Source organism: Girardinichthys multiradiatus, chromosome 13 (assembly GCF_021462225.1).
Source record: "Girardinichthys multiradiatus isolate DD_20200921_A chromosome 13, DD_fGirMul_XY1, whole genome shotgun sequence".
Taxonomy (NCBI): Eukaryota; Metazoa; Chordata; class Actinopteri; order Cyprinodontiformes; family Goodeidae; genus Girardinichthys; species Girardinichthys multiradiatus.
Window position 1 is genome coordinate 33,177,088 of NC_061806.1, and position 26,670 is coordinate 33,203,757.

General features: G+C 35.1%; 2 protein-coding genes across 20 annotated transcripts in view; one reads left to right on the plus strand and one right to left on the minus strand.

Annotated features, from left to right (window-relative positions):
* The window catches only part of LOC124879176 (collagen alpha-1(XIV) chain-like), a 262,372-nt gene that overhangs the window by 182,161 nt on the left and 53,541 nt on the right, over positions 1 to 26,670 (plus strand). The window lies entirely within an intron of this gene.
* LOC124879177 (CD209 antigen-like protein E) overlaps positions 1 to 26,670 on the minus strand; it is a 69,964-nt gene that overhangs the window by 24,377 nt on the left and 18,917 nt on the right. The window contains exons 2-7 of one of the 14 annotated variants that reach the window (XM_047383597.1): positions 26,500 to 26,640; positions 26,278 to 26,394; positions 21,897 to 21,956; positions 21,701 to 21,799; positions 21,328 to 21,470; positions 19,129 to 19,247 (exon numbers count right to left, since the gene is read on the minus strand). In XM_047383597.1, coding sequence (XP_047239553.1) covers positions 19,129 to 19,247; positions 21,328 to 21,470; positions 21,701 to 21,799; positions 21,897 to 21,956; positions 26,278 to 26,394; positions 26,500 to 26,640 — 679 coding nt within the window. Of the gene's footprint in view, positions 1 to 1,887; positions 2,049 to 2,260; positions 2,360 to 2,456; positions 2,517 to 6,999; positions 7,111 to 8,117; positions 8,436 to 19,128; positions 19,248 to 21,327; positions 21,471 to 21,700; positions 21,800 to 21,896; positions 21,981 to 26,277; positions 26,395 to 26,499; positions 26,641 to 26,670 lie in introns of those variants that run through there. The other 13 variants (XM_047383598.1, XM_047383603.1, XM_047383604.1 and 10 more) reach the window with 13 other exon arrangements.

The following is a 26,670-nucleotide window of genomic DNA, read 5'->3' on the forward strand; positions in this document are numbered from 1 at the left end:
AAAGATTTCTTTGAATTTACATCCTTTTCTTTGTAACTCTGTTGTCTCTTTTATTCTGTCTCTGAGAGGTCTTTTAATTAGTCAGGTTTTTATTAACTGCTATTAATTTGGTGGGTGCAGCTTATAAATGCATTTTCTGTACAAACTGCATGACATAATGAAAAAAGTTAATTATAATCATTATAAGATCTGATAATATAATGCTTTTTGATGTGAATATGATGCCTCGATTGATCAAAAAAGGTATAAAATATGCATCAGAATATTTGACAAGTTTAAGAAAAGTTTAAGAATGGTCTGATCTGTTTATACCAAGTTCTGCAAAAAATTGTATAATAAATGAAAAACCCAAAATTTCAGCTACCAAAATATCACAGGTCAGCAGAGCAACATAAAAACAGCTCATCGCTGCTTTGCAAAGAAAAACTGTTTGTGTTTGAAACTTCAGCAATCCTGGAAGATGTTAGTTTAGCTGTTTTAGTTTTAAGAGACAGAAGACTGTATATTAATACCTTCTGTATACAGAACCTTGAATGTTGCTATTTGTATTTAATAACCTCTTTTCCACAAATTATGTGTTTTGACAATAAAAATATTACAAATATAAAATAGGATGCTAATTGAAGTAGGCCAGTCTTTTAAGTTTAATCTTGTAAAATCACAACTAAAAACCTACAAACTCATTACATTTTTAAGAAATCTTAGTAAGTTTGGAGGATCCTGCAGAGAGGAAATGATCAAATTACAAACCAGAGGCAAATAAGTGAAAAAAGACAGACTGGACTATGGAAGGCATATATGGAGATAGACCAAATAAAATAGTGTTAGAGCAGAAGAACAAGAATAACAACTTATCCAACTATGTTGAGCTGAAATTAAACATTTTCTTTATTATAAAAGACTCTCTGTTTGAACTTGGCCTTATCACCATGGGATTAAACTGAAAATAAGCCTGATCCTAATTATCTTCACTGATCTGACTAAATGTTATCAGCTGAAAGTAATAAATTCTGGTTTATTTGTATTTTAATGACCAAATGTTACCCAAATAAAATGCTTATTAAGAGAAAGCGTTCTTTCTTTCATGACATCTAATATATCATAAACAGTCTGTTGGTTTTACGTTTAACTGAAAATGACACATCTTAAATTTTTGACGTTTTAGTTCCTCATTATTTTAATTTAACAACTCAAATAGTCAAATGTTGTGGCACCAAAGTTAGCATTTTGGATACAATTGGGAAAAAACTTGGACTGTTTATTATGATATCATCATGAACATAATTTGAGTTAATGGGGTTTATGTGTATAAAGCTTTTTATGTAGAACAGATCTCCTTGTCAGATATCAAGAGTGTATAAGTGCAGAGCGCAGCAGATAGTCCAGACTGCTACATATTGTCTGCATGTTTAAAATCACAAACCATCTAGAGCATGTTTTCTGTAAGTTTCTATAGTCTGGATCTCTGCCTTCTGGAATAAAACCATTTTTAATAGAATATTTAGAAAATAGACAATTTTTAAAAGTTAGATTTTTACACAGAGATGAAGACTAAAACTCACTCTGATGTCCAAAAGGTTAATAATACAATAACTGAATAATATTAACCTTTTTACAATACCATTGAAAAGATAAAATGTTTTGTTCATGCTTTATGTGGCTGCAGTGTTAAAACGCATTTTAATATATATGATTTTATGTGGCCTCCTTTCTTTGTGCCTTATTAATGTTATTCATCCATAAATATTGATAATGTTTTATTAGGAATTTTAATGTAGTTGTTCAAACGACCCATTCAGAAAAACAGCTCACAGAATATCAGCAGGTCAGACCCAAACATGTTAAATTTATATCAAAGATCACAAAGATATTAACAAACAGACCCACCTGTTCAGCTTGACTGTTTATGATCACCAGATCAGCTTCTTGTTTCTGACAGTGTTTCCTGCTTTCAGACCAACTTTTGGTCTCCTTGTATTTAAAGTAACAGCTGCTTCCAAATCTCGTCCATTTATCAGGACACCACTTTCCTTTATAGAAGATCAGACCTTTAGAAAACATGTAATGTTGTTTTGCATTAGTTTACATTCGTTAAAAAATATTTCAACAACATAGACGTTTCGTTCTTTAGATAATTCCCAACTAATCCTGTCTTTTTTGTAGTGTTTTATATTCCTAAGAACAAGACAAATTTGATTGTTAAAAATGTAAACCACAATTCTGGGTGATTTTAATTTGTAGTTTTATTTTTATGTCTTACCTTCAACCTTTTCTTTTAGTCTGTTTACTTCCTCTGTTAACTGGCTGTGATTTTTGCTGAGTATGTTATAGCTGTCCTGTAGCTGATTGTTGTTGTCTGCCATTTATGATAAATGCCATCAGTTGGTGTAAGGGAAGGAAAAATATTAAAATCACTGAAAGTTTTATTATGTGGTTATGTATGAAATGAGTCTTACCTGAAAGTTTCTGGTGTTGATGGTCGTAGCTGTTGCTCACTTTCTGTATTTCCAAAGTGACTATTGGATCAATGGCACAGAATCCTTATGTTAAATCAACAGAAATAAATTATGAATATTACCATGAATATTACCAATCTTGTTCCCAGCTGATGATTAAGGTGAATTTCTAGTGTTTTAATAAGTCATTGATCAAGAAAAAAAAGTAACAAGTAAAAGTAAATATCTTACTAACTAATAGTGTCAAATGTTAAAATATGGTCAAAGGGAGATATAAAAATGTAAAGCAGTTTAACTTTAGTAAAATCAGGGAGTGTCTGTTATAACAATTCATTGAAATAAACTTTTCACTGTCACTAAGTTTTTATTCAGGAAGAAGGATTGCTGCAAGTCGGTGACTCGATGCAATCAGCTGAGTTTCCATAGATAGAAACATTTTTAATAATTAGAATATTAGACTGAAATTCACTACATGGATTTATTACTAGAATTAAATTAGAATGTATGTAAAACACTGTGAATGTATATTTCTGCATTCTCCACTAAAGCTGATAAAATGCACCGCAGACAACAGCATATATTAAAGATTCACACTCTAGTAGTTTAAATACAAATGACTTTCTGCCCCAATGTGATTTCAAACAGTTTGTTTAACATTATCTTTACATTTGTGCAGTACAGACTTAGACAAAAGAAGAAAAACTTCTTCATTAGCAGAATTTTTAACAAGAGCCAATAAATATTAATGTAAGCTGACTGAAAATTAAATATACTCTCACCTAAACCTGAGCCTTATAACTAGAAGATCTGCCTCCTATTCTACTGTTAGAAACTAGGAACCACCAGTAAACCTGCAGTCTGAGAACAAAGTGCTCAGTTAGGAACATATGGAACAATCATATCTCTTGTGTATGATGGAGTTTCATTATTAAGGGCTTTATATATGAGAAGGAAAAAGTTCAGGAACAATCTCAGCATCCTCCTCCTCCTGCCTACAGCCAAACAGACCTCCCACCCCCGTTTGCACCCACAGCTTTCCAGTCACCTTCCACCTCAGCCCTGGTCCCTTCTGCTTCTACATGTTTGTCTTCAACCAAATCAGGAGATGCTGGTGTTCTTTGCCTCCCCCTCATGCCTGTCTGTCTCTAGAAGTCAGGTGAACAAACAGCTGGAGAGACTGAACCAGAACAAGGTAGCAGGTCCAGATGGTATAAGCTCCAGAGACCTGAAGGCCTGTGCAGAGAAGCTCAGTGGGTTTCAGCAGCACCTCTTCAACCTTAGCCTGGCCTCAGAAGAAGGTTCCAGTGTTTTGGAAGACCTCCTGTCTTGTACCGGTACCAAAGAAAACTCACTCATCAGTCCTCAGTGACTATAGACTTGTTGCCCTGACATCCCACATCATGAAGGTCCTAGAGAGACTCTTGTTAGCTCTCCTGAGTGAGTAAACAAGCAACTATAAGGACCTCCTTCAGTTTGCTCATCACCATGGAGTATGACTTGAAGATACAGTCATACACCTTTCTTCAACAAACCCGCTGTCATCTGGACAAAGCCAGCAGCACAGTGAAGATCATGTTCTTTGATTTCTTCAGTGCATTTAACACAATTTAACCTGATGTGGTTTGTCAGATACTCCAGAACACTCAGGTGGAGGCCTGATCTCTTGGATCAAAGACTACCTGACCAACAGACCACAGCCTGTGAGACTGAAGGGTCGTGTGTCTAACCAGGTAGTCAGCAGAGAACTGTACTCTCACCATTCGTTTTCACTCTGTACACCTCAGACTTCCAGTACAAAACAGACTCCTGTCATCTGCAGAAATACTCGGATGATTCTGCAGTCGTGGGGTGGATCAGAGATGGACAAGAAGCTTAGTAAAGAGAGCTGGTGGAACGCTTAGTGACATGGTGTGGAAACAATCATCTCATCTTTAACAAGAATAAAACAAAGGAGATGATAGCTGATTTCAAGAGAAACAGGAAAATCCAAACACTATTTTCATAAAATAAACAAATGGCCAATCCCAATGTAATAACAATTAGTTGCTGATAAATCTGAAGGTCATTATTTACATCCTTATTTATTTGTTAGCCTCACCTACAGATTATGCAACACGGATGAATAAAAAACAGGAAAACTTAAACAAAAAGTTTCTTTCATTTCCATTTACAGTACTGTGCAAAAGTTTTAGGCAGTTATGAAAAATGCTGTAAACTAAAGAAACTTTTTTAATAATTAGAATATTAGACTGAAATTCACTACATTGCTTTATTACTAGAATTGAATTAGAATGTATGTAATACACTTTGAATATATATTTCTGCATATAAATTTGATCTGCTTGGCAGTAAAGTACTTTGAGACATCTTTGGTTGTGAGACTGAGGTGAATTAAATGAATTAAGCTCTGCCTTTGTATTTGTTTTATGTTTTGTTTTGTTTGTTTGTTTATGTTTATCTCCTTTCTGTCAGGTTATCAGTTGCAGTCTCTCCCTTAGTTTTGGTGTTTGTTTTACATTTTCAGTTAGTGTTTCCTTCATGTCCTCAGGTTACTTTCGTTAGTTCTTACTTTCCAGATTCCTATATCTTATGTTGTTATAGTTTCTTCAGATCTTTTTCCTGAGTTTTTTTTATCCAGTTTTGGTTTCCTTGTTAATTAATCTTCTCAGATTTATTCCCCCTCACTTCCCTGCAGCTTGTCCTCACACCTGCTCAGCATTTATCTGATTACTTGCCTCCCTTTCCCATTGGTTCCACATTGCACTTCCCTCTGTTTAAAAGCTCACTGATTCTCATTGTCATTTGTTGGTTTCTCCATTGAACTACCCCGCTGAGCTTCTGCATTTGCTTATTGTCAACTCGTGTATGTTTTTGGAAACTTTTTTTCATTAAAAGAAGAACCTTTTCTCATCATGCTGCTGCCCAGTGTTTGTCTGAGCTTTGGTCTCATACAACCCCAAACCACAACACAGTCGCTCTATTTTTACTACAGTGTTCTTTCTGTTTCTATTTGTGGACATATTCTTCTCTTTCACTAAAGCTGATGAAAAGTACTGCAGAAAACAGCATATATTAAAGACACACACTAATAGTGTAAAAACAAAAGTCTTTCTACCCCAATGTAATTTCAAACACTTTGTTTAACATTATCTTTACATGTGTACATTCCAGATGTGGAGATAAATTGACTTAACGTTATAAGTGTTGTTCAATTTTCATATATTGGTTTATTTATACTGCTTCTCTGTGAGTATTGCAAATGTAATATTTAATTTAGCTTTTAACACTTCTTATTATTTTTAGCTTCTAAAAAAAGAAGTATAACCTTTTCATTAGCAGAATTTTTAACAAGAGCCAATAAATCTAAATGTAAGCTGACTAAAAATAAAATATACTCACATCTAAACCATGAAGCTTGAGCTAGTTCTTGTTTTTTTAAGTTGTTATATATGGAGATACCAGCTGGGCTTTATATGCAAATGCAACAAGTGTGCTTAAAAAAGCTGTTAACGTTAATGTCCGATTACTTTTGTGAGTCTCAGAATATGTTGCACTGTCAGAAACATTCAGTTTTCAGAGGAAGGATGTCACTAGATTGCAGAAAACTGCACTAGTGTCTCCACAGCCTCTGCTACCACTTAAATGTGGCTGTATCGCAATAAATTTAAAAAACCTTATTTTAGTGAGAACAATCATGACACTACTCTGTGATTAGTACCCACCATAAAGGTTTTTAACCTCTGCTTTTCGGGCTATTCTATCACAATGCCATTGCCACAGATATAACACCTGCCTGAATATGTTTCCAAAATAATCTGCAAAATTTCTCTATTGGTTTCTGTACGTCCACTATCCACTTGTCTCTTTCAGAGGAAGAGAAAATAGGTAGGAGTGATATTTAGCAGGAAGCACAGTGGATACTAATGTCTGTGTGGAAGTGGGCAAATGACACAAGTTTGATTGTTTCATCAGCTTTGTTGGATCCTTCTTGCACAACCAAAGCACTAACTGATCATGTGCAGATACAAGGGATTACTGTGCTGCCTGTTCAATGCTTACTGCATTCTTGAAGACCCTGCAGAGACCACGGATGTTCTGGCAGATTTTTGTTGTTATAGTTCAGTCTTAATCCAGTGCGGAGGAGGCCTAGAATTGCTTATATTGTGGAAATTTTGTTGTTTTTTTTATCTCTGAAAACATTTAAACCAATTTGATCTAAAACAACTGAATAAAAAAATGTCGAAATTCAGAATTCTTATGTAAGCCTGTAAATTGTCTCAAAGCTTTTTAATGGTTTTACAGATGTAAAATGGTTAGTTTTACAGTCTGTGTGATGAATAATGTTAGTATGTTCTGGCTGGATAACTTTATGTTCATTTGTTGTTGATGCAAAATTTTAGCTGCAAGCCAGCTTCAGTTCAGCCTAAGATACCTTGCTGACAGCTGTAGTCTCATGTTGACTGATTAATTATAAAGCAAGTAGCATTTGACCATATTTTGACCAAAATTCATTCTGTATTGATGTGTTGCATTTTTCTCTTACAATATACGGTCAGGGCGATGCTTGTAGCTATCATCCAAATCCACAGCAACATTATGCACAGTTTTGTACTTCTGGCAGGACTTTTCTTGGCTGCAGGTGGCACCTGTTGGCCTGCAGAAGAAAAGATTAGAGAGAAAAACAATCTTGAAATTGATCACGGTGTAAACAAAGATCAGGTTCTCACATTAATATATCAGGCTTAAATAACACCTTGAAATAAGTTTTTATTTCTGTTCATTTTAAAATTATAGTTTGTCCCGATGGAAAATAAAATCAGTATCTCCGTGAAGCTTTTCAGTGGAAGTAGATGGAAGCATGAAGTGCTGGAAAACTTCCTGATAGACAACCCTGCGTATTTAGGACTCAATAGGTACAGTGAATTACCACCAGCAGATGGTTCCTCAAATTATCACCGACTCTTCAAACTTCAGATTGGACCTCAAACATCTTGGATTCTGTACCTCTCCACTCTTCTTCCAGATTCTGAGACATTCCTTTACAAATTAAATGCAAAATGTACCTCCATCTGAAAAGAGACGTTGGACCACTCAGCAACAGTCCAGTCCTTGTTCTCCTTAACCCAGGTAAGATGCTTCTAAACTTGTCCCTGCTTCATGAATGGCTCAACACAAGGAACATGGTGGATGGAGTCCATGTCCTGGATATGTCTGTAGCTGCTGGCTCTTGAACCATTGAGTCCAGCCGCAGTCCAGTGACACAGGTATCCCTGTTGCTGCTGCACCTTTTTCCACCACAGTTTTTCATCCCTCTCAGCTCCCCATTAACATGTGTGGATACAGCGCTCTGATATCAGCTTCACTTTTTAAGTTAAATTACCAAAACAAAGTAACTTTTTTGATCATCTGAAAACCTTTTGTGATGAACTTGTGCAAGGGCAGTTGATCAGCTCTGTGACGGCTGTGGCTCTGTCTCTTCTGTAGATCAATCTAGACCTCAACACACCTAAAAGCAATAAGCAATTGATGCACATAATCTGGAAGTTCAACAACAGGGAAGGTGGGCTAAGTTTTCTGCTTTAGTGCTTAAAGATAACTGCAGCATTCAGGATCTCATTCAAATAAGTCAGAAAAAAAGTTGATCTCCTGTGATTTACTTACCTTGTTCCTGTAGTTGAGAACCTTTGTAGCTGTCAGCAACATTTTCAGCAGACTCGTAGATATTTACCTCCCTCTCCTCCCATTCTGTTCTGTCCACTTGCTCTTTTTTGGCATATCTCACCTTCCGGGTTGAATCTACTTTGGAGTAAATATCTGAGGACATCCTGATACAGCCAAATATTGGACTTGATTTTTCTGTTTCTAGATTTTGTGAAGTACAAGTCTAGACTTCTTTGCCATGCAGCATCAAAAGCTGGTTTTCAGAACTGCTTTCACTGCTGTTGTGTTTGACCATTCTTTCCTTCTGGTTTCAGAAGAAAGATTTAGGGAAGTGGCAAGCCTTAAAGCGACACACACGGTTAAGCCGTCAGCCTAACTGCATGAGAAACTCATACCATAAATTTATGATTATCTTTAGCAGTTTTTTAAACAATGCACATATCAACATATCAGAACTTCCTAACCTTAATAGACCTTTTTTGAAAATAGATTTTTTAATATATATTTCATCTTTTCTGTGTATTGATCTATGATTGAGATAACCACAAACACATGTGCTACAGATTAGCATTTTTCAACAGGAAATGGTACTTTGCAAGTTTTATGTTTAGGTATTTTCCTCTCACCTCTCATCAGTGAAAATAAAACGTTGACAAATAAACCATCTTGTCATTTTTATCATACCATCCAAATAAATGACTTATTAATAGCCTTGTTTACTTAGAACTCAGATTAACTTAATGTATGTGAGCCTTTTTAGAAGACTTTGTAGTTTTGTTATTTGCTTTTTAATTCTGCCTAAGTTCTACCTTTATTTATTTATTCACAGGCCTATTAGAAAAGGCTAACTGATCTCATGAGTCTGAAAACAAATTAAACAAATGACAAAGTCACAGAAATTGTTTGGCTTGTTAAACATAAAATATGTCAAATTAAAAACATTTTCACTATAATAAAGCATTTGCCTAACTGCAGCAAATGCTTAGAGGAGGAGGTCCTGGGTCCTCTAGGTTTTTGGGGCCTCCAAATTTTATATTAATAGTTTTTGTTTTCCTTTTCTATTTAAATAAATAGATATTTTGTAAATCCATTACTTCATTACTTTATGTTACCAATGAAAACTATAAGCCCATATTACCATGATTAGGATTCATTCCATATGTAATAAAACAAGACTGTTACTGTTACTATTCAGCTGATAAACAGTTAAGGACACAATAATAATTCTCTGCTCATTCTTATTAGATTTGTAGTCTTAAAGGACAGATTTTAGGAGCACCACTGTAATAGCTACTCTTGGAGACTCCATGCTGTTTGTTCACATAAACATGCATCATGAAAGGTCATTAATCAATGCAAATTATAACAAATTCCCTAAACATTAAACCACCCCCAGAAAATCTCACTTAATAACCAAAATTACAACTATTCACCCACATACCGTCTAAATCGCTCTGCACTGACCAGCTTTTTAGTCAACAAGGAGGGAATACTTTTAGTGTCGTACCCCATAGATGCACAGCTGCACACCTGGGTAAGTCCTGACAACAGCATTAGCTTTCTTCTCATCTCTCCTTGTCAGATGTTCTCACAATATTCTGAGCTACTGCTGCTGTAATTTTCCTTACTATTTACTTTCTTCACAGGAGGCCATTATACTGTCATGTTGAACTCTGGGCTGAGTTCACCTCAATACTCTGCCTCCTCTAGTCAACCTTTAGGCGATTTATTGACTATTTCCATATGTGTCATATTTCTGTCCTTTTTTCAAAACAGGTGGAAAAAATGTTCAAATGTTATTTCGTGACCAAAGATACACAAAACATTTGAACATTTCATACACCACCAAAGCCCGACCCAGTATAGCATTTGTATTTGCTTGGATGAGATCAGAGGAAAAGACTCAAAAACAGGAACAGCATGAAAAGACTTCAGAGGTCAGTCAAAAAGGTACTCATGCGAGGCTTTGGTTTTTCTTTACCACGTAAGTTGAGCATCAGGTGAAGACAGGTTATCTCACAGCAATTATTTAGCACACCAACAATTGTATAATAACTTTAAATATGTTATATCTCAGATTCCTTAAAGTAGACGCCCTTTGGTGTAACAACTGAAATATTCACCTTTAGTCGTCTCTCAATGAACGTCTGGGAAGTTCTTTCAAGACTCTTTGGAAAACCATTTCAGGTGACCACCTCATGAAGCTCTTGGAAAGAATACCAAGAGAGCAAAGCAGTCATCAAAGCAAAGGGGGGCTATTTTGTAAAAATCTAAAAATGTTTAGTTATTTTATGCTTTTTGTTTATCACATAATTCCAAGTGTGTTCATTTACAGGTTTGTTGTCTGTGGTGAGAATCCACAATTTAAATAATCATGAAAATAGAAAGGCGTCCTAAAACGTTTGACCGTTAGTGTAAAGCACATCACTTTTTCGGACTGTGAGCCCGCCTTGCTAATGATGATCCCTCCCACATTGACATGGTATTCAATGGTCATGGAAACAAACCAAACCATGTAGAGTAGAACTGGCCTGAGACGAACAGCGCTGGGTTGGTACTAATGGAAAAGGGGCATTAGAGCCATCTGTGGTATTTTTTTCTGTGTCTGTTAGTCATTTTCTGTCTGTTGTTCTGTTCAGGCTCTCTCCCAGTTTCACTGCATTTCAGTAATTAGTCACAGCAGGTTCTCTGGACATTTATTTGCTTCCACGTAGTTTAGAAGCCAGCCAGTTTCGTTACCTCCTGACCAGAAATGTTCTCCTCTTATTTCTTCTTTATAGGTACCTTATTGAGCAGAGATTATTAAGAAGGAGGTGAATATGCAAAAACCTCTTTCTTGCTATCATCAGACCATAATTAGCCGAGTGGTTTTCAAACATTTGCAACTTGTTACTTCTAGAAGTGGGTCATTTACAAGAAGTAATTAATGGTAAGGACTTGATAATTACTAATAAAGTCTTAATATGCACTAATATACATAACAATAGCCAGCTGGGTAATGGTTGATTTGTGTTCCTTAAAATAAGGTTTTACTACATGGCCTACTTAAAGGTTTAAAAGAGTTTCTGATTGTTTCCCATATACACACAGGTCGTGTGTATAAGACTGTCTTCTTTTGTGTGCATCTGTGAAACTCTAGCCTCATCTTCTGATCCCATAGTAGGGCATGCACGTGTTTCCCACGCCATCAAAGCATACTTCTGGATCTCTGGCAAGGTTTTTTGTTCTACAGTCATAGTTATGTTGTATCGTACGCTTTCATGAAGGTTGTGGAGGAATAATGATTTAAAAGCATGGTCCTCCTCTATGCCGAGAGCGTTACCTCCTTGGAAGTAAGCGGCTGTCAGACGCCAGTAATATTTCCTTGGTGCTTTGTTTTTTCTTTGCTGGATGGCGAAAGCACCAAGAGTTGCAGAAGCCTGGTCCGTGTACACAGAATATTCTTCCCTTAAAGCTTCACAGAAGGTTGAATAACGGTCTCGCACTCTAGAGGGCAGCCTCTCCATGAAAACATGGACGCTTCTGGTTGTCATCTTCCAAATGAGCTTCAACTTTTCCCATGTTGATGGGCAGTACAGCTCTAAGAGACAGCATTCAACTTCCCTAAGATAATCATCAATGTTTGATTCTGCATTATTAGGGTCAAAACGCTCTATGTCTTGGGCAAGAGACTCAAGTTGGTGTGTGCGCAATCCACTCTCAGGGATTGGTGGTGGCCCATCTGAAGGTTCACTCCTGCTACATCCACGGTGTGTCAGGTCATTACTCTTCACCCTTGGTGGAAGCACCACAGGTGCCCATTGTACCATTACACAGCAGCAGCCTGGGATGTTTTATCCATATATCAGCCAAACTGCACAATGACAAATCTAGACAACACACAACAAATAAAGCTGTTCAGCTATGAATGACTGCTTAAACTAATTAGCAGTAACACAAACAGACAAAACTGTTCAGCTATGAACAACCGCTAAAACCAATTAACAGCAACACAAAACAAAACAAAAAATTGAAAAATTGTTATTTTTTGAAAAAAAAAATTTTAAAGTGGGACTAAGCGAACTAAAACATTTAAACGCTATTCTTAGCTTCAAATGAATGTTAGTGATGCATACCAGGTGTCATTTACTTTCTAGCAGGAACTACCAAATTAGACAACTAAAGTTAGTTATACGTGTCTGGTCAAAACATGCTTCACACACAAGAAAAACCCAGCAAAAATGCGTACATTTCAGAGCAGAAGTGACAATGAATGATCAATACCTTGATTTTAGCTCAAGTTTTGTCCTTTGATCATCAGTGATGGGATTATATGTCTGTGTTAATGGAAACTAATCAAATTAGTTAATTTCTGTGGTTGCAACTGTAATTCTCACGAGTGACCACAAGATGGCGGTGAACGCCTGTTTGCAGCCGAGAAAATCCTGTTGCAGCTGCAATTCACTCAATGACCACCAGACGGTGGTGGTGCTTCCTCCCTGACTGGGAGAGTGTTACAGCTGTAGTTACACCAACGGACACCAGAGGGAGATAGGATGCCTCCTACCCTGGCAAGAATTTGGTTGCTATGATACCAAGCTGAATGGGCTAGAGCTAGCAGGGACTGCTTTGACCAGCTGGAAAATGTAGTTGAATTTCACACCATAAACTACACCAATGTTCCACCTTGCGCCCAAAAATCATCTTAGAAAGATTATTATTACTATTAGGAGTATATAATTACTCCTCTGCAGTAGAACTGAGCAAGTATTAGTCAAGATACATCCTCTAGCTTACAAGCACTTTTGCAAAACCGGTGAGGTCACAACAGTTCATAAGTTTCCGGATATCACAATTTTGTTACTTTGTACACTAATGATGTCTGTCATTTTAAGGCCCGTCTTACGGAGCACCAATAATGTAGGGATTATGATTATTGATTTATGAGTATTTATCAAAAATTGTAATTAAAAATCATAATTTAGAAAAAATAATTTTCTTAACCCAAAGTCATTGCTTACAAATAGAAGTCAGAGATGTCCTCTGGTGTTGTGATTATGGGCTCAAAGCACTTAATAATAACAATTAGTTAATTATCATTAATAATTGATAATTAATTGACACTAAATGTCACTGTTTAATAAGCTGCTTCATCAATCGGAGGGGGAATTTTGACCTTATTTTGATTAAATCACTCTTGCACAAAATAAACACAAACGCTTCTCTTTATACATATATGAAAATGTATTTATTGGTAATAAAACTCTGAGGCGGGAACTCAGTGGAAAAACTCCGATAATAAAACTGGGACCAAGGAGTAGAGAGGCCATGAGGCCCAGACCGCAGCTGCTTTGAATGAAAAACTTTAAAAGTCCAACTTTTAACTCCTGGCTGATTTGGGATCAGCCGGACAAAGACACTATCACCTTGCTGATCGCATCTGCGCTCCACGATCAAGCTACACTTGCACAGCAAATCAAACACTCACCATAAAACACTTTAATCAGTATTGCATGCAACAAGTTGATACCTTGCATTAACTACTGATGATTCTAAATCACCTTAAACTATGCCCCACCCAGTCCAGATCTCTAAATACACCTATCCAATTAAATATAAAAAAAGGAACAAAATTACTTTGACGTTTATTTCTTTTCTTCACCGGTTGAGGATGGGTAGGTCTGATAAAAAATATATTATATGACCTTGTGACCTTATTGTATCAGACAGAATTCCAGCTTTCAAGCTCTTCCGATAATGACCATGTGGAGGAAAACAGGAACTCGAGTTTCTGTTGCTTACTATCAGACTTCTCTAAACCCTATAACAGCAAATCTTGGTCATTTGATAGACATTTTATTTCAGAATGTCAAAAAATAATTATGGATTTGTAACCTATTTCAATCAAAATAAAAAAAAAATTATTTAAATTTTCATGCTTTGCAATACTGTTGTCTCTTTCATCCTGTCTTTGATCAATCAAATACAAATTTGATTGTGAAAAATGCAAACCACAATTCCGCAGTTTTATATTTTATGTCTTACCTTCAACCTTTCTTTTAGTCTGTTTACTTCCTCTGTTAACTGGCTGTGATTTTTGCTGCATATGTTATAGCTGTCCTCTAACTGACTGTTTTTGGCTGCCATTTATCAAAAATACCCTCAATTGGTTAGTAAGAGAAGGAAAAATATTCAACAACTGAATGTTTTGCAAGGTGGTTAAGCCTGAAATGTGTCTTACCTAAACGTTTGATGTGTTGATGGTTGTAGCTGTTGTACACTTTCTTGATTTCCAAAGTGACTAAAGGACTAATGGCACAAAATCTTTATGTTAAATCAACAGATTTAAGCACCTTATGAATATTACAATTTTTATTCCCAACTGGTGATCAGCTGAATTTCCAGTGTTTTAACAAGTAATATATCAAGATGTTAAAAGTAAATATTTTACTTACTAATAGTGTGAAATGTTAAAATATGGTCAAAAATGTAAAGTAGTAGTACTTGAGAGCTCATCTGACATAATAATTCAATGTAAGAAACGTTCCACTGTCCCCAAGTGCTAACAGAGCAGTTTATTATTAGACAGTTTGGGCAGAAAACAAGCTGGTTCAACAGTTTAAAGTTAGACATAAGAATTTGAGAGGTGCTCCTTCTACAAACTCAACAAGGTATAAAAATGCATTTTTAGAGGAGGGGCAGAGATATCCTTAGTAAACTTAGATTATGTAGCAGTCTCATTAGAATAGATCCTGGGACTATTAAAGCTCATTAAATACTGTGAGCGTTCTTCTGTCTGAAGACATTTAAAGTGATTCCAAACATGAAATTTTAGTTAAACGTATGTAATTTCTTTTCTTTAATCAGCTAAATTCACCTCAGAGCTTTTATTCAAACAGTAAATCCAGTCACTGATTGCTGCTAACTGGTGTCCTGCTGGTGGAAAACGGTAAATAAAACAGTGATAAATCTATTTAGAAATGTCCAATGGAAAAACACAGAGCATGTTAGCAGGTGTTAAATAAATGAAACATCCAGCTCTGGGTCTATTAACTATAAAAGCAAACAAAATTACAAGTTCGCCACATGTTATAATGTAAAAATATATCTGGAGGCATCTATAGCTGTCAGTTTAACTGAGCTCTCTCTGGTGAAAATTGTTTTATTACATCTTTATATATACATTCCCTGGATCCTGATTAGAACAGACTAAGAATCCGACTTCTGAGGCATTATATTTTATCTTACACTATATGGTCAGGCTGATGATTGTAGCTAATATCAGTATGTACAGCAGTCTTCTGCTCAATGTTGCACATCTAACAGACGCTTTGTTGGCTGCAGATTGACTTTCATGTATGTCCTCTTTATCTCATCTACTTTACTTACCTCCTTCTACCTGAGAATCATCCATCATGTCATTCATGTAGTTGTAGATATAAACCTTCTTCTTCTCCCACTCTGCTGTGTCTCACTCTTTGGAATAAATCTGTAGTTGACTTAATATCTAATGACATCCTGGCAATATGAAACATCTGAAGAGACGCTCATCTTAACTCTCTTCACTCAGTAAACAGGTTTCACTCTGAAAGACTAAACTTGATATAAAGCAGTGGTGTTAGTGCCAGTTTTTCCTGCCCAGCCTTCGTTCTGCTTTCAGCAAAGATCTTTGAGGAAGAAGAAGCATTTAAAGAGACAGGCCTCCCTAAAGTCTTTTTTTATTGCATATGAACACTGTAAATAAGTAAAATAGAAAATACTTATTGGTGATTTTAAATGAAGTTAAGTTAGTCTTGGAAATAACTTAGGCAATAATCAGGACACCTTTAGACAACCATTCACAATGCAAGATCAGGTAAAATATTATTTTAATAAAAAACTATAAAACTACCTACTAATTTGCTCATTAACATAAAATTGTTTTCTTGCAAAAAATAAGAGATTCTTTGTGATGGAACTTTATTTTTCTTTTAACCAATGGCGTTTGTAGGAAGGATAGCTTAGTATACCCTTTATGACAAGTCCCTAACAACTAAACCATAAATAAATGTGTTTTTAAAACAGGAAATTACACATTAGCTGCTAAATTATTCTCTAATCTACTTGTAAGAATAAACTGGTAACATTTCTTTCATGTTTAGATCTCATCAAGACGGTTGGCTTTGTTTACTTTATGTATCAAACATGTTTGGTTAATTATTGCTTTTTTTTAGGTTATCAATAATCATAGAAGAAGCTCACCATGTGATTTATGAAAACATAATGGCCAATCCCAATGTGCTAAAAATTAGTTGCTGATAAATCTGAAGGTCATTATTTACATCCTTATTTATTTGTTAGCCTCATCCACAGATTATGCAACACGGATGAATAAAAAACAGGAAAACTTAAACAAAAAGTTTCTTTCATTTCCATTTACAGTACTGTGCAAATGTTTTAGGCAGGTGTGAAGAAATGCTGTAAACAAAGAATACTTTCAAAAATCAAAGTGTTAATTATTGATTTTCATCAATCAACAAAATGCAGTCAATGAACAAAAGATAAATCTAAATCAAATCAATATTTGGTGTGACCACCCTTTGCCTTAAAAACAGCATCAATTCTTCTAGGTCAACTTGCACACAGTTTTTGAAGGAACTCGGCTGGTAGGTTCTTTCAAACATCTTGGAGAACTAACCACAGATCTTCTGTGGATGTAGGTTTTCTCACATCCTTCTGTCTCTTCATGTAATCCTAGACACACTCCATGATGTTGAGATCAGGGCTCTGTGGGGGCCAAACCATCACTTCCAGTAAGTCTTGCTGAAGATAGTTCTTAATGACTTTGGCTGTATGTTTGGGTTCACTCATCTATCATTTTGTACATTAATAAAACTAAACAATCATCATTTATATTCCTAAAATAATTTTCTGTTTAAAGTATATTTTCACACCTGCCTAAAACCTTTGCACAGTACTGTATAATGTTGGTAGAAGCCCGACGTACTAAATGGTATAAAGGCTAAACTACTGATCCTAAGGACAGTTGTTGTGATTATTGCTTCACCCTCAGCCATAAACTGAACGTATTCAGCTGCTATAGTGATCCTATTCATTGTTATGGACCACTCTCAGACAGCCAGGACTGCTGTTAGCTTCCATTCTGGACTCTTTCTCTAAATTTAACTCTGGATTATTTTATCAATATTATATTATATTATATTATATTATATTATATTATATTATATTATATTATATTATATTATATTATATTATATTATATTATATTAAACATCTTAAAACAGGTAAAACAGGAAGTAAAACCAGAGGAGTCACACTATATTTCTGAAAATGTGTTATTTTAATTATTAAGTTTACTGAATTTATGTCAATATGAAATCAGGTTAAATCACTTTTCTTGTAAAATAGTCAGATAAAGCAGATATGAAACTGATAATAAGTTTAACCCCAAAGAAATATTGTTAAGAGCTAAGAACAATACACAGTCTGTTTGAAACGTCTCCACACAACATATTTAATCAAAGTATCATCAATAGTTTGCTTATATTGTTCCTCTGGATAAACCTCAGAGGGAAACTGAAGCAATGAGTTCTGACTTTTTAAAAAGTAAGTCTATGCTGTGGTTTCTTTTGGTCTGGTTTGACTCTTCATTTCTCACAAATCCAGTTCTTGTAATCGTAATAATATGTGTTTTTCCATTTCCCTTCACCATCGCAGTATGTTGCATATGACCAGTCATTGTTATACTTTGGCCATCCTGTTCTCCAGAACCTGTTGGAGAAATAAAACTTTGTTAAACATGACAGATTTATCGGCATCTTCCAGAATAATTTTCTTGTTTTATGGCTAATTATGATAAATTATTTTGTATGTTCTGGTAGGGCTGGCTGAAAAGCAGATGTATTTTATCTACAGGTTCTTTTTCTGCACATCCTTGTAAACTTGTACCTGTTTTTTTCTGTCTTTAACTTGACTGTCCTTAACTGTTTTTCTTGGAAATGCTTTAACTTGAAAAACCTTAAATGTTTTCAAATATTAAACATTTCAGCTGTTATGATTGGCAGTAAAGGATAATAAAGTGACCTTAATGATTTAAACCATCTTATAAAGCAGTATTTGTTATGGTCTGAGCTATTGTAACTTCCTGTATATATCGTCCTATTTACAACCTAAGTGCTGTGGCTGCCTTCGCTTTCAACATTATTTGGTAATTGTTGCTAAAATTATCTTGACTTTGCTCAAGATACAATATATATTTCTTGTTTTTTTTTTTTGCAAGATTATTGGTTTATTTAATTTAATTTAGTAATCACTCACATTAGCTCTGTTTTAATTTGGTTTGGTTTAGTTTTGTCTGCTCTTGGTCTTCCTGAATGACTCTACTTGTGTTTTTGTTTCTTTTCCATGATGTTCCTGGTTTGTTCAACCTTCTTACTAATGACTTCATCTCTCCATATGGATGCTCCTCCTTCATCATGAATCCAGATAGTTTACCTCTGTTAGCATTAAATAGTTTTCTTTGGGGATGAAAAAACATCTTTAGAGCAGCAGGACAGTTTGGTGCTAAATTTCCTCTTTGAATTTATCCAAAGCTCTAAATGTCATACTCAGATTATTAGATCTAAATCTGATACATCATAGTTAAAGCGGATGAACAATCAGACTAAATTGAAAATATCATCTAACTGAAATCACATTGTTCTACTTGTGACTTCTTTAATGTTAGTTATAGTTATTGAACAAATTATACAGATTTCATAGATAAGTTGCTGCTTATTAAAAAAAATATTATTCAGTTTGTAACATTTATAGACAGCACAGGTTGGGATTTTAATGTTTATTTTAAATCATTAATTAATGCAACAGATACGATTTTGGAGTGCAGAACAAAACTTAAACATGTCATTTTAAAAATAGGCCATGGTAACCATGACAACACAGTGGCGCCATCAACAAATATCAGTTCAAACAAATATTGTTCCTCCTTTTAACAGTTGATTATATTTAAGTAGATTTTTTAGATTAAACTCACGCTTGTGTCAGTGGTGATCCATCCACCCATCCCCAGTCATACGTCCTTGTCTCTTCTATCCACTTTCCTTTAAGACCAATCCAGGAATCTCCATTTCCATTCAGCTTTTTTACAAAATCCTAGTTAAGTGGAGATTTAAAAAGATTTTCATTAAAATGCCACATTTCAGTCGATGTAATTCAATAGTAGGATTGTGTCGTCATACAAAAATTCATCTAAAGCCTATAACAGCAGATCTTGGTCATTTGATAGACACTTTTATTTCAGAATGGCAAAAAAATATGTGGTTTTGTAACTTATTTAAATCAAAATAAAAAGATTTCTTTGAATTTACATCCTTTTCTTTGTAACTCTGTTGTCTCTTTCATTCTGTCTCTGAGAGGTCTTTTAATTAGTCAGGTTTTTATTAACTGCTATTAATTTGGTGGGTGCAGCTTATAAATGCATTTTCTGTACAAACTGCATGACATAATGAAAAAAGTTCATTATAATAATTATAAGATCTGATAATAATGCTTTTTGATGTGAATATGATGCCTCGATTGATCAAAAAAGGTATAAAATATGCATCAGAATATTTGACAAGTTTAAGAAAAGTTTAAGAATGGTCTGATCTGTTTATACCAAGTTCTGCATAAAATTGTATAATAAATGAAAAACCCAAAATTTCAGCTACCAAAATATCACAGGTCAGCAGAGCAACATAAAAACAGCTCATCGCTGCTTTGCAAAGAAAAACTGTTTGTGTTTGAAACTCCAGCAATCCTGGAAGATGTTAGTTTAGCTGTTTTAGTTTTAAGAGACAGAAGACTGTATATTAATACCTTCTGTATACAGAAGCTTGAATGTTGCTATTTGTATTTAATAACCTCTTTTCCACAAATTATGTGTATTGACAATAAAAATATTACAAATATAAAATAGGATGCTAATTGAAGTAGGCCAGTCTTTTAAGTTTAATCTTGTAAAATCACAACTAAAAACCTACAAACTCATTACATTTTTAAGAAATCTTAGTAAGTTTGGAGGATCCTGCAGAGAGGAAATGATCAAATTACAAACCAGAGGCAAATAAGTGAAAAAAGACAGACTGGACTATGGAAGGCATATATGAAGATAGACCAAATAAAATAGTGTTAGAGCAGAAGAACAAGAATAACAACTTATCCAACTATGTTGAGCTGAAATTAAACATTTTCTTTATTATAAAAGACTCTCTGTTTGAACTTGGCCTTATCACCATGGGATTCAACTGAAAATAAGCCTAATCCTAATTATCTTCACTGATCTGACTAAATGTTATCAGCTGAAAGTAATAAATTCTGGTTTATTTGTATTTTAATGACCAAATGTTACCCAAATAAAATGCTTATTAAGAGAAAGCGTTCTTTCTTTCATGTCATCTAATATATCATAAACAGTCTGTTGGTTTTACGTTTAACTGAAAATGACACATCTTAAATTTTTGACGTTTTAGTTCCTCATTATTTTAATTTAACAACTCAAATAGTCAAATGTTGTGGCACCAAAGTTAGCATTTTGGATACAATTGGGAAAAAACTTGGACTGTTTATTATGATATCATCTTGAACATAATTTGAGTTAATGGGGTTTATGTGTATAAAGCTTTTTATGTAGAACAGATCTCCTTGTCAGATATCAAGAGTGTATAAGTGCAGAGCGCAGCAGATAGTCCAGACTGCTACATATTGTCTGCATGTTTAAAATCACAAACCATCTAGAGCATGTTTTCTGTAAGTTTCTATAGTCTGGATCTCTGCCTTCTGGAATAAAACCATTTTTAATAGAATATTTAGAAAATAGATAACTTTTAAAAGTTAGATTTTTACACAGAGATGAAGACTAAAACTCACTCTGATGTCCAAAAGGTTAATAATACAATAACTGAATAATATTAACCTTTTTACAATACCATTGAAAAGATCAAATGTTTTGTTCATGCTTTATGTGGCTGCAGTGTTAAAACGCATTTTAATAGATATGATTTTATGTGGCCTCCTTTCTTTGTGCCTTATTAATGTTATTCATCCATAAATATTGATAATGTCTTATTAGGAATTTTAATGTAGTTGTTCAAACGACCCATTCAGAAAAACAGCTCACAGAATATCAGCAGGTCAGACCCAAACATGGTAAATTTATATCAAAGATCACAAAGATATTAACAAACAGACCCACCTGTTCAGCTTGACTGTTTATGATCACCAGATCAGCTCCTTGTTTCTGACAGTGTTTCCTGCTTTCAGACCAACTTTTGGTCTCATTGTATTTAAAGTAACAGCTGCTTCCAAATCTCATCCATTCATCAGGACACCACTTTCCTTTATAGAAGATCAGAGTTTTAGAAAACATGTAATGTTGTTTTGCATTAGTTTACATTCGTTAAAAAATATTTCAACAACATAGACGTTTCGTTCTTTAGATAATTCCCAACTAATCCTGTCTTTTTTGTAGTGTTTTATATTCCTAAGAACAAGACAAATTTGATTGTTAAAAATGTAAACCACAATTCTGGTTGATTTTAATTTGTAGTTTTATTTTTATGTCTTACCTTCAAACTTTTCTTTTAGTCTGTTTACTTCCTCTGTTAACTGGCTGTGATTTTTGCTGAGTATGTTATAGCTGTCCTGTAGCTGATTGTTGTTGGCTGCCATTTATGATAAATACCATCAGTTGGTGTAAGGTAAGGAAAAATATTAAAATCACTGAATGTTTTATTATGTGGTTTTGTATGAAATGAGTCTTACCTGAAAGTTTCTGGTGTTGATGGTCGTAGCTGTTGTTCACTTTCTGTATTTCCAAAGTGACTATTGGATCAATGGCACAGAATCCTTATGTTAAATCAACAGAAATAAATTATGAATATTACCATGAATATTACCAATCTTGTTCCCAGCTGATGATTAAGGTGAATTTCCAGTGTTTTAATAAGTCATTGATCAAGAAAGAAAAGTAACAAGTAAAAGTAAATATCTTACTAACTAATAGTGTCAAATGTTAAAATATGGTCAAAGGGAGATATAAAAATGTAAAGCAGTTTAACTTTAGTAAAATCAGGGAGTGTCTGTTATAACAATTCATTTAAATAAACTTTTCACTGTCACTAAGTTTTTATTCAGGAGGAAGAATTGCTGCAAAGTCGGTGACTCGATGCAATCAGCTGAGTTTCCATAGATAGAAACATTTTTAATAATTAGAATATTAGACTGAAATTCACTACATGGATTTATTACTAGAATTAAATTAGAATGTATGTAAAACACTGTGAATGTATATTTCTGCATATAAATGTGATCTGCTTAGCAGTAAACTACTTTGAGACATCTTTGGTGGTGAATCGGTGCTATATTAATGAGCTGAAGCTAATTAAATAATTAAGCTCTTCCTTTGTATTTGTTTTTGAAAGAGTTGGTTGAAAATGATTTAATCAATGTAAACTTGCTATAATGCAAATTCTAGATGTGCAATAAATCTTCAGTTGCTCTGTTTTTACTACAGTGTTCTTTCTGTTTCTATTCGCTGGACATGTACTTCTCTTTCACTAAAGCTGATAAAAATCACTGCAAACAACAGCATATATTAAAGATTCACAAATTAGTAGTTTAAAAACAAAATGCTTTCTGCCCCAATGTGATTTCAGTTTGTTTACCATTATCTTTACATTATTGCAGTACAGACTTAGAGACGTTGGTACTATCCAGCTTAACTTCATATCAGTTTTTCAATTATAGATCATGTTGATTTATTTAAACTGCTTCTCTGTGAGCATTGCACACATGATATTTAATTTAGCTTTTAATAGTGCTTTTAATTTTTAGCTTCTAATAAAAGAAGAAAAACTTTCATTAGCAGAATTTTTAACAAGAGCCAATAAATATTAATGTAAGCTGACTGAAAATGCAATATATTCTCACCTAAACCTGAGCCTTATAACTAGAAGATCTGCCTCCTATTCTACTGTTAGAAACTAGGAACCACCAGTAAACCTGCAGTCTGAGAACAAAGTGCTCAGTTAGGAACATATGGAACAATCATATCTCTTGTGTATGATGGAGTTTCATTATTAAGGGCTTTATATATGAGAAGGAAAAAGTTGAGGAACAATCTCAGCATCCTCCTCCTCCTGCCTACAGCCAAACAGACCTCCCACCCCCGTTTGCACCCACAGCTTTCCAGTCACCTTCCACCTCAGCCCTGGTCCCTTCTGCTTCTACATGTTTGTCTCCAACCAATTCAGGAGATGCTGGTGTTCTTTGCCTCCTCCTCATGCCTGTCTGTCTCTAGAGGTCTGGTGAACAAACAGCTGGAGAGACTGAACCAGAACAAGGTAGCAGGTCCAGATGGTATAAGCTCCAGAGACCTGAAGGCCTGTGCAGAGAAGCTCTGTTTCAGCATCACCTCTTCAACCTTAGCCTGGCCTCAGAAGAAGGTTCCAGTGTTTTGGAAGACCTCCTGTCTTGTTCCGGTACCAAAGAAAACTCACTCATCAGTCCTCAGTGACTATAGACACTTGTTGCCCTGACATCCCACATCATGAAGGTCCTAGAGAGACTCTTGTTAGCTCTCCTGAGTGAGTAAATAAGCAACTATAAGGACCTCCTTCAGTTTGCTCATCACCATGGAGTATGACTTGAAGATACAGTCATACACCTGCTTCAACAAACCTGCTGTCTTCTGGACAAAGCCAGCAGCACAGTGAAGATCATGTTCTTTGATTTCTTCAGTGCATTTAACACAATTCAACCTGATGTGGTTTGTCAGATACTCCAGAACACTCAGGTGGAGGCCTGATCTCCTGGATCAAAGACTACCTGACCAACAGACCACAATTTGCGGGACCAAAGGGTTGTGTGTCTAACCAGGTAGTCAGCATTACAGGAGTACCACAGGGAACTGTACTCTCACCATTCTTTTTCACTCTGTACACCTCAGACTTCCAGTACAAAACAGACTCCTGTCATCTGCAGAAATACTCGGATGATTCTGCAGTCGTGGGGTGGATCAGAGATGGATAAGAAGCTGATTACAGGGAGCTGGTGGAACGCTTAGTGACATGGTGTGGAAACAATCATCTCATCTTTAACGTGAAGAAAACAAAGGAGATGATAGTTGATTTCAAGAGAAACAGGAAAATCCAAACACTATTTTCATAATGAAATAAGCAGTAGAGGTGGTGGGTAAGTATAAATACCCCGGTGTTCACCTGACAACAGACTGCAGTGGAGACACAACTGTAAAGCTGTCTACAAGAAGGAACAGAGCAGACTGTAGTTCTTGAGGTAGCTTAGATCTTTCAGTGTTTGCAGCAAGATGCTGCATATCTTCTATAAGTCTGTTGTTAAGAGGGAAATCTCTTCTTCCATCATCTGTTGAGGTAAAAGCATCAGAGACATGGACTTCACAAAGCTCAATAAGCTAATAAAGAAAACTATATCACTATTGGGGACTAGACCAGAACCTGTGGAGATTATTGTGCAACGGACTCTTCATAGAGTAAAGAATGTTACAGACAACCCTGAACATCCTGTTCAGGAAACTGCTATGCATCACCATCTAGGCAAGGAAGTTTATTTATGTAGCATACAAAAGTAAATTGAAGTGGCATGACAAAGGACAGAAAACAAAGGCTGGACTACAGAGGAGGAGGAGGGAACACCTTGAAACGGTTTCAACCCGTTATGCATCTCGATAATGTGGGAATATTTCTTTTAAAACTTGTCCACGCCTTGCCCAAGAGTCAGAGACTTCCTGGTGCTCTGTACCTTCCTCCTAACTTCTCGGAGTGTCCAGCTCAGCCACGGTCTGTCAGGGAGGGTCTTTTACAGTAAACTGCTTCTCACTGTGGACAGCAAGGTCCTTTACGCTGTCTGTTCCAGGGTGGACAATCCTAATTAACTTTTATCTCAAGTAGAAACTTTTACCAATGTGTTTAGTTAGTAGTTTAAATAGAACAATCAAAAGCACTAAAACTATCTAAACAAATGGGTTTTTAACCTTCATTTAAAAAAACTCGTATTCAGCGTTTTTGCAGTTTTCTAGAAGTTTGTTCCAGATTAGTGGAGCATAAGAACTGAATGCTGCTTCTCCATGTTTGGTTCTGGTTCTGGTTCTGGTTCTGGGGATGCAAATTAGACCACTCTGGTCTCTTGGTTCAGAAGAAGTCTGTAATGTACTTTGGTGCTAAGCCATTTAGTGATTTATTAACTAACAGAAGTTTATTGAAGTCTATTCTCTTAGATGCAGGAAGTCAGTGTAAGGACTTTAGAACTGGGGTGATGTGCTCTACAGTTCAACTGCGATGTTACAATACAGTTGGATGTTGTTTTGATATATTCATTAAAGTTTATATATTAAGAAAGAAATATGTTAAACTGAAAATTTCTTTGATGTTATTATTAAAAATGTATTAACTCATGAACAAACACCCAAGTACTGAAAACTGCCATCCTTGAGTACTGATACCGATTCCCAGGTACCTGGCATTAGTACCGTATCAGTTCAAATGTGAAAGGTACCCATCCCTACTGCGGAGTTACCGTGATGGACTGGAGCGGAGTGGAGACGGACTCTATGTAAATTGAGGGGAACAAGCTTTACAAAACTAAACTAAAACAATAATTTAACTCGTGTTTTTCCATCATTTAGCCATTCTGTGGTGTTTTTGACTTCTTCATACTTATTTATATAGTTTATTGATTAAGGCTGCTGAATAATGTCACAGTTTACTATTGGACAGTTTTAGCAGAAATCAGGCTGGTTTAACAATTCAAGGTTAGACATAAGAGTTTCAGAGATGCTCCTTAAACAAACTCAACAAGATATGAAAATAAATGTTTAGAGGAGGGGAAGATATCTACTTAGTAAAACCTACAGCATTTAACACTCTAATTACTATAATTGTTTTTATAATTCAACTGCCTGTTAATTTTAAAGAAGTTCATAAATTCCTGTAAACCCTCTTCTGTCTTAAAATATTTAAAGTGATGCCAAACATAGAATTTCAGTTGAATGTGTGTTATTTCTCTCTCTGGTAAAAAGTTTATTATTAAATCTTTATATATACATTCCCTGGATCACGATTAGAAAACACTGAGAATCTGAGTTTTGAGGCATTATATTTTATCTTACAGTATATGGTCAGGCTGATGATCCCAGCTAATATCAGTATGTACAGCAGTCTTCTGCTCAGTGTTGCACATCTAACAGACGCTTTGTTGGCTGCAGATTGACTTTCAGTCTGTTTAACTATAGAAGCAAAGTTAAGAGAGAAAATTTAACTTTAATTCAACACATAAATTCATAATATTTAAAATAAATATATGTCGTCTTTATCTCATCTACTTTACTTACCTCCTTCTACCTGAGAATCATCCATCATGTCATTTATGTAGTTGTAGATATAAACCTTCTTCTTCTCCCACTCTGCTGTGTCTCCCTGCTTTGTTATGCTGTATCTCACTCTTTGAAAGAAATCTGTTGTGGACTTAATATCTAAGGACATCCTGGATATATAAAACAGCT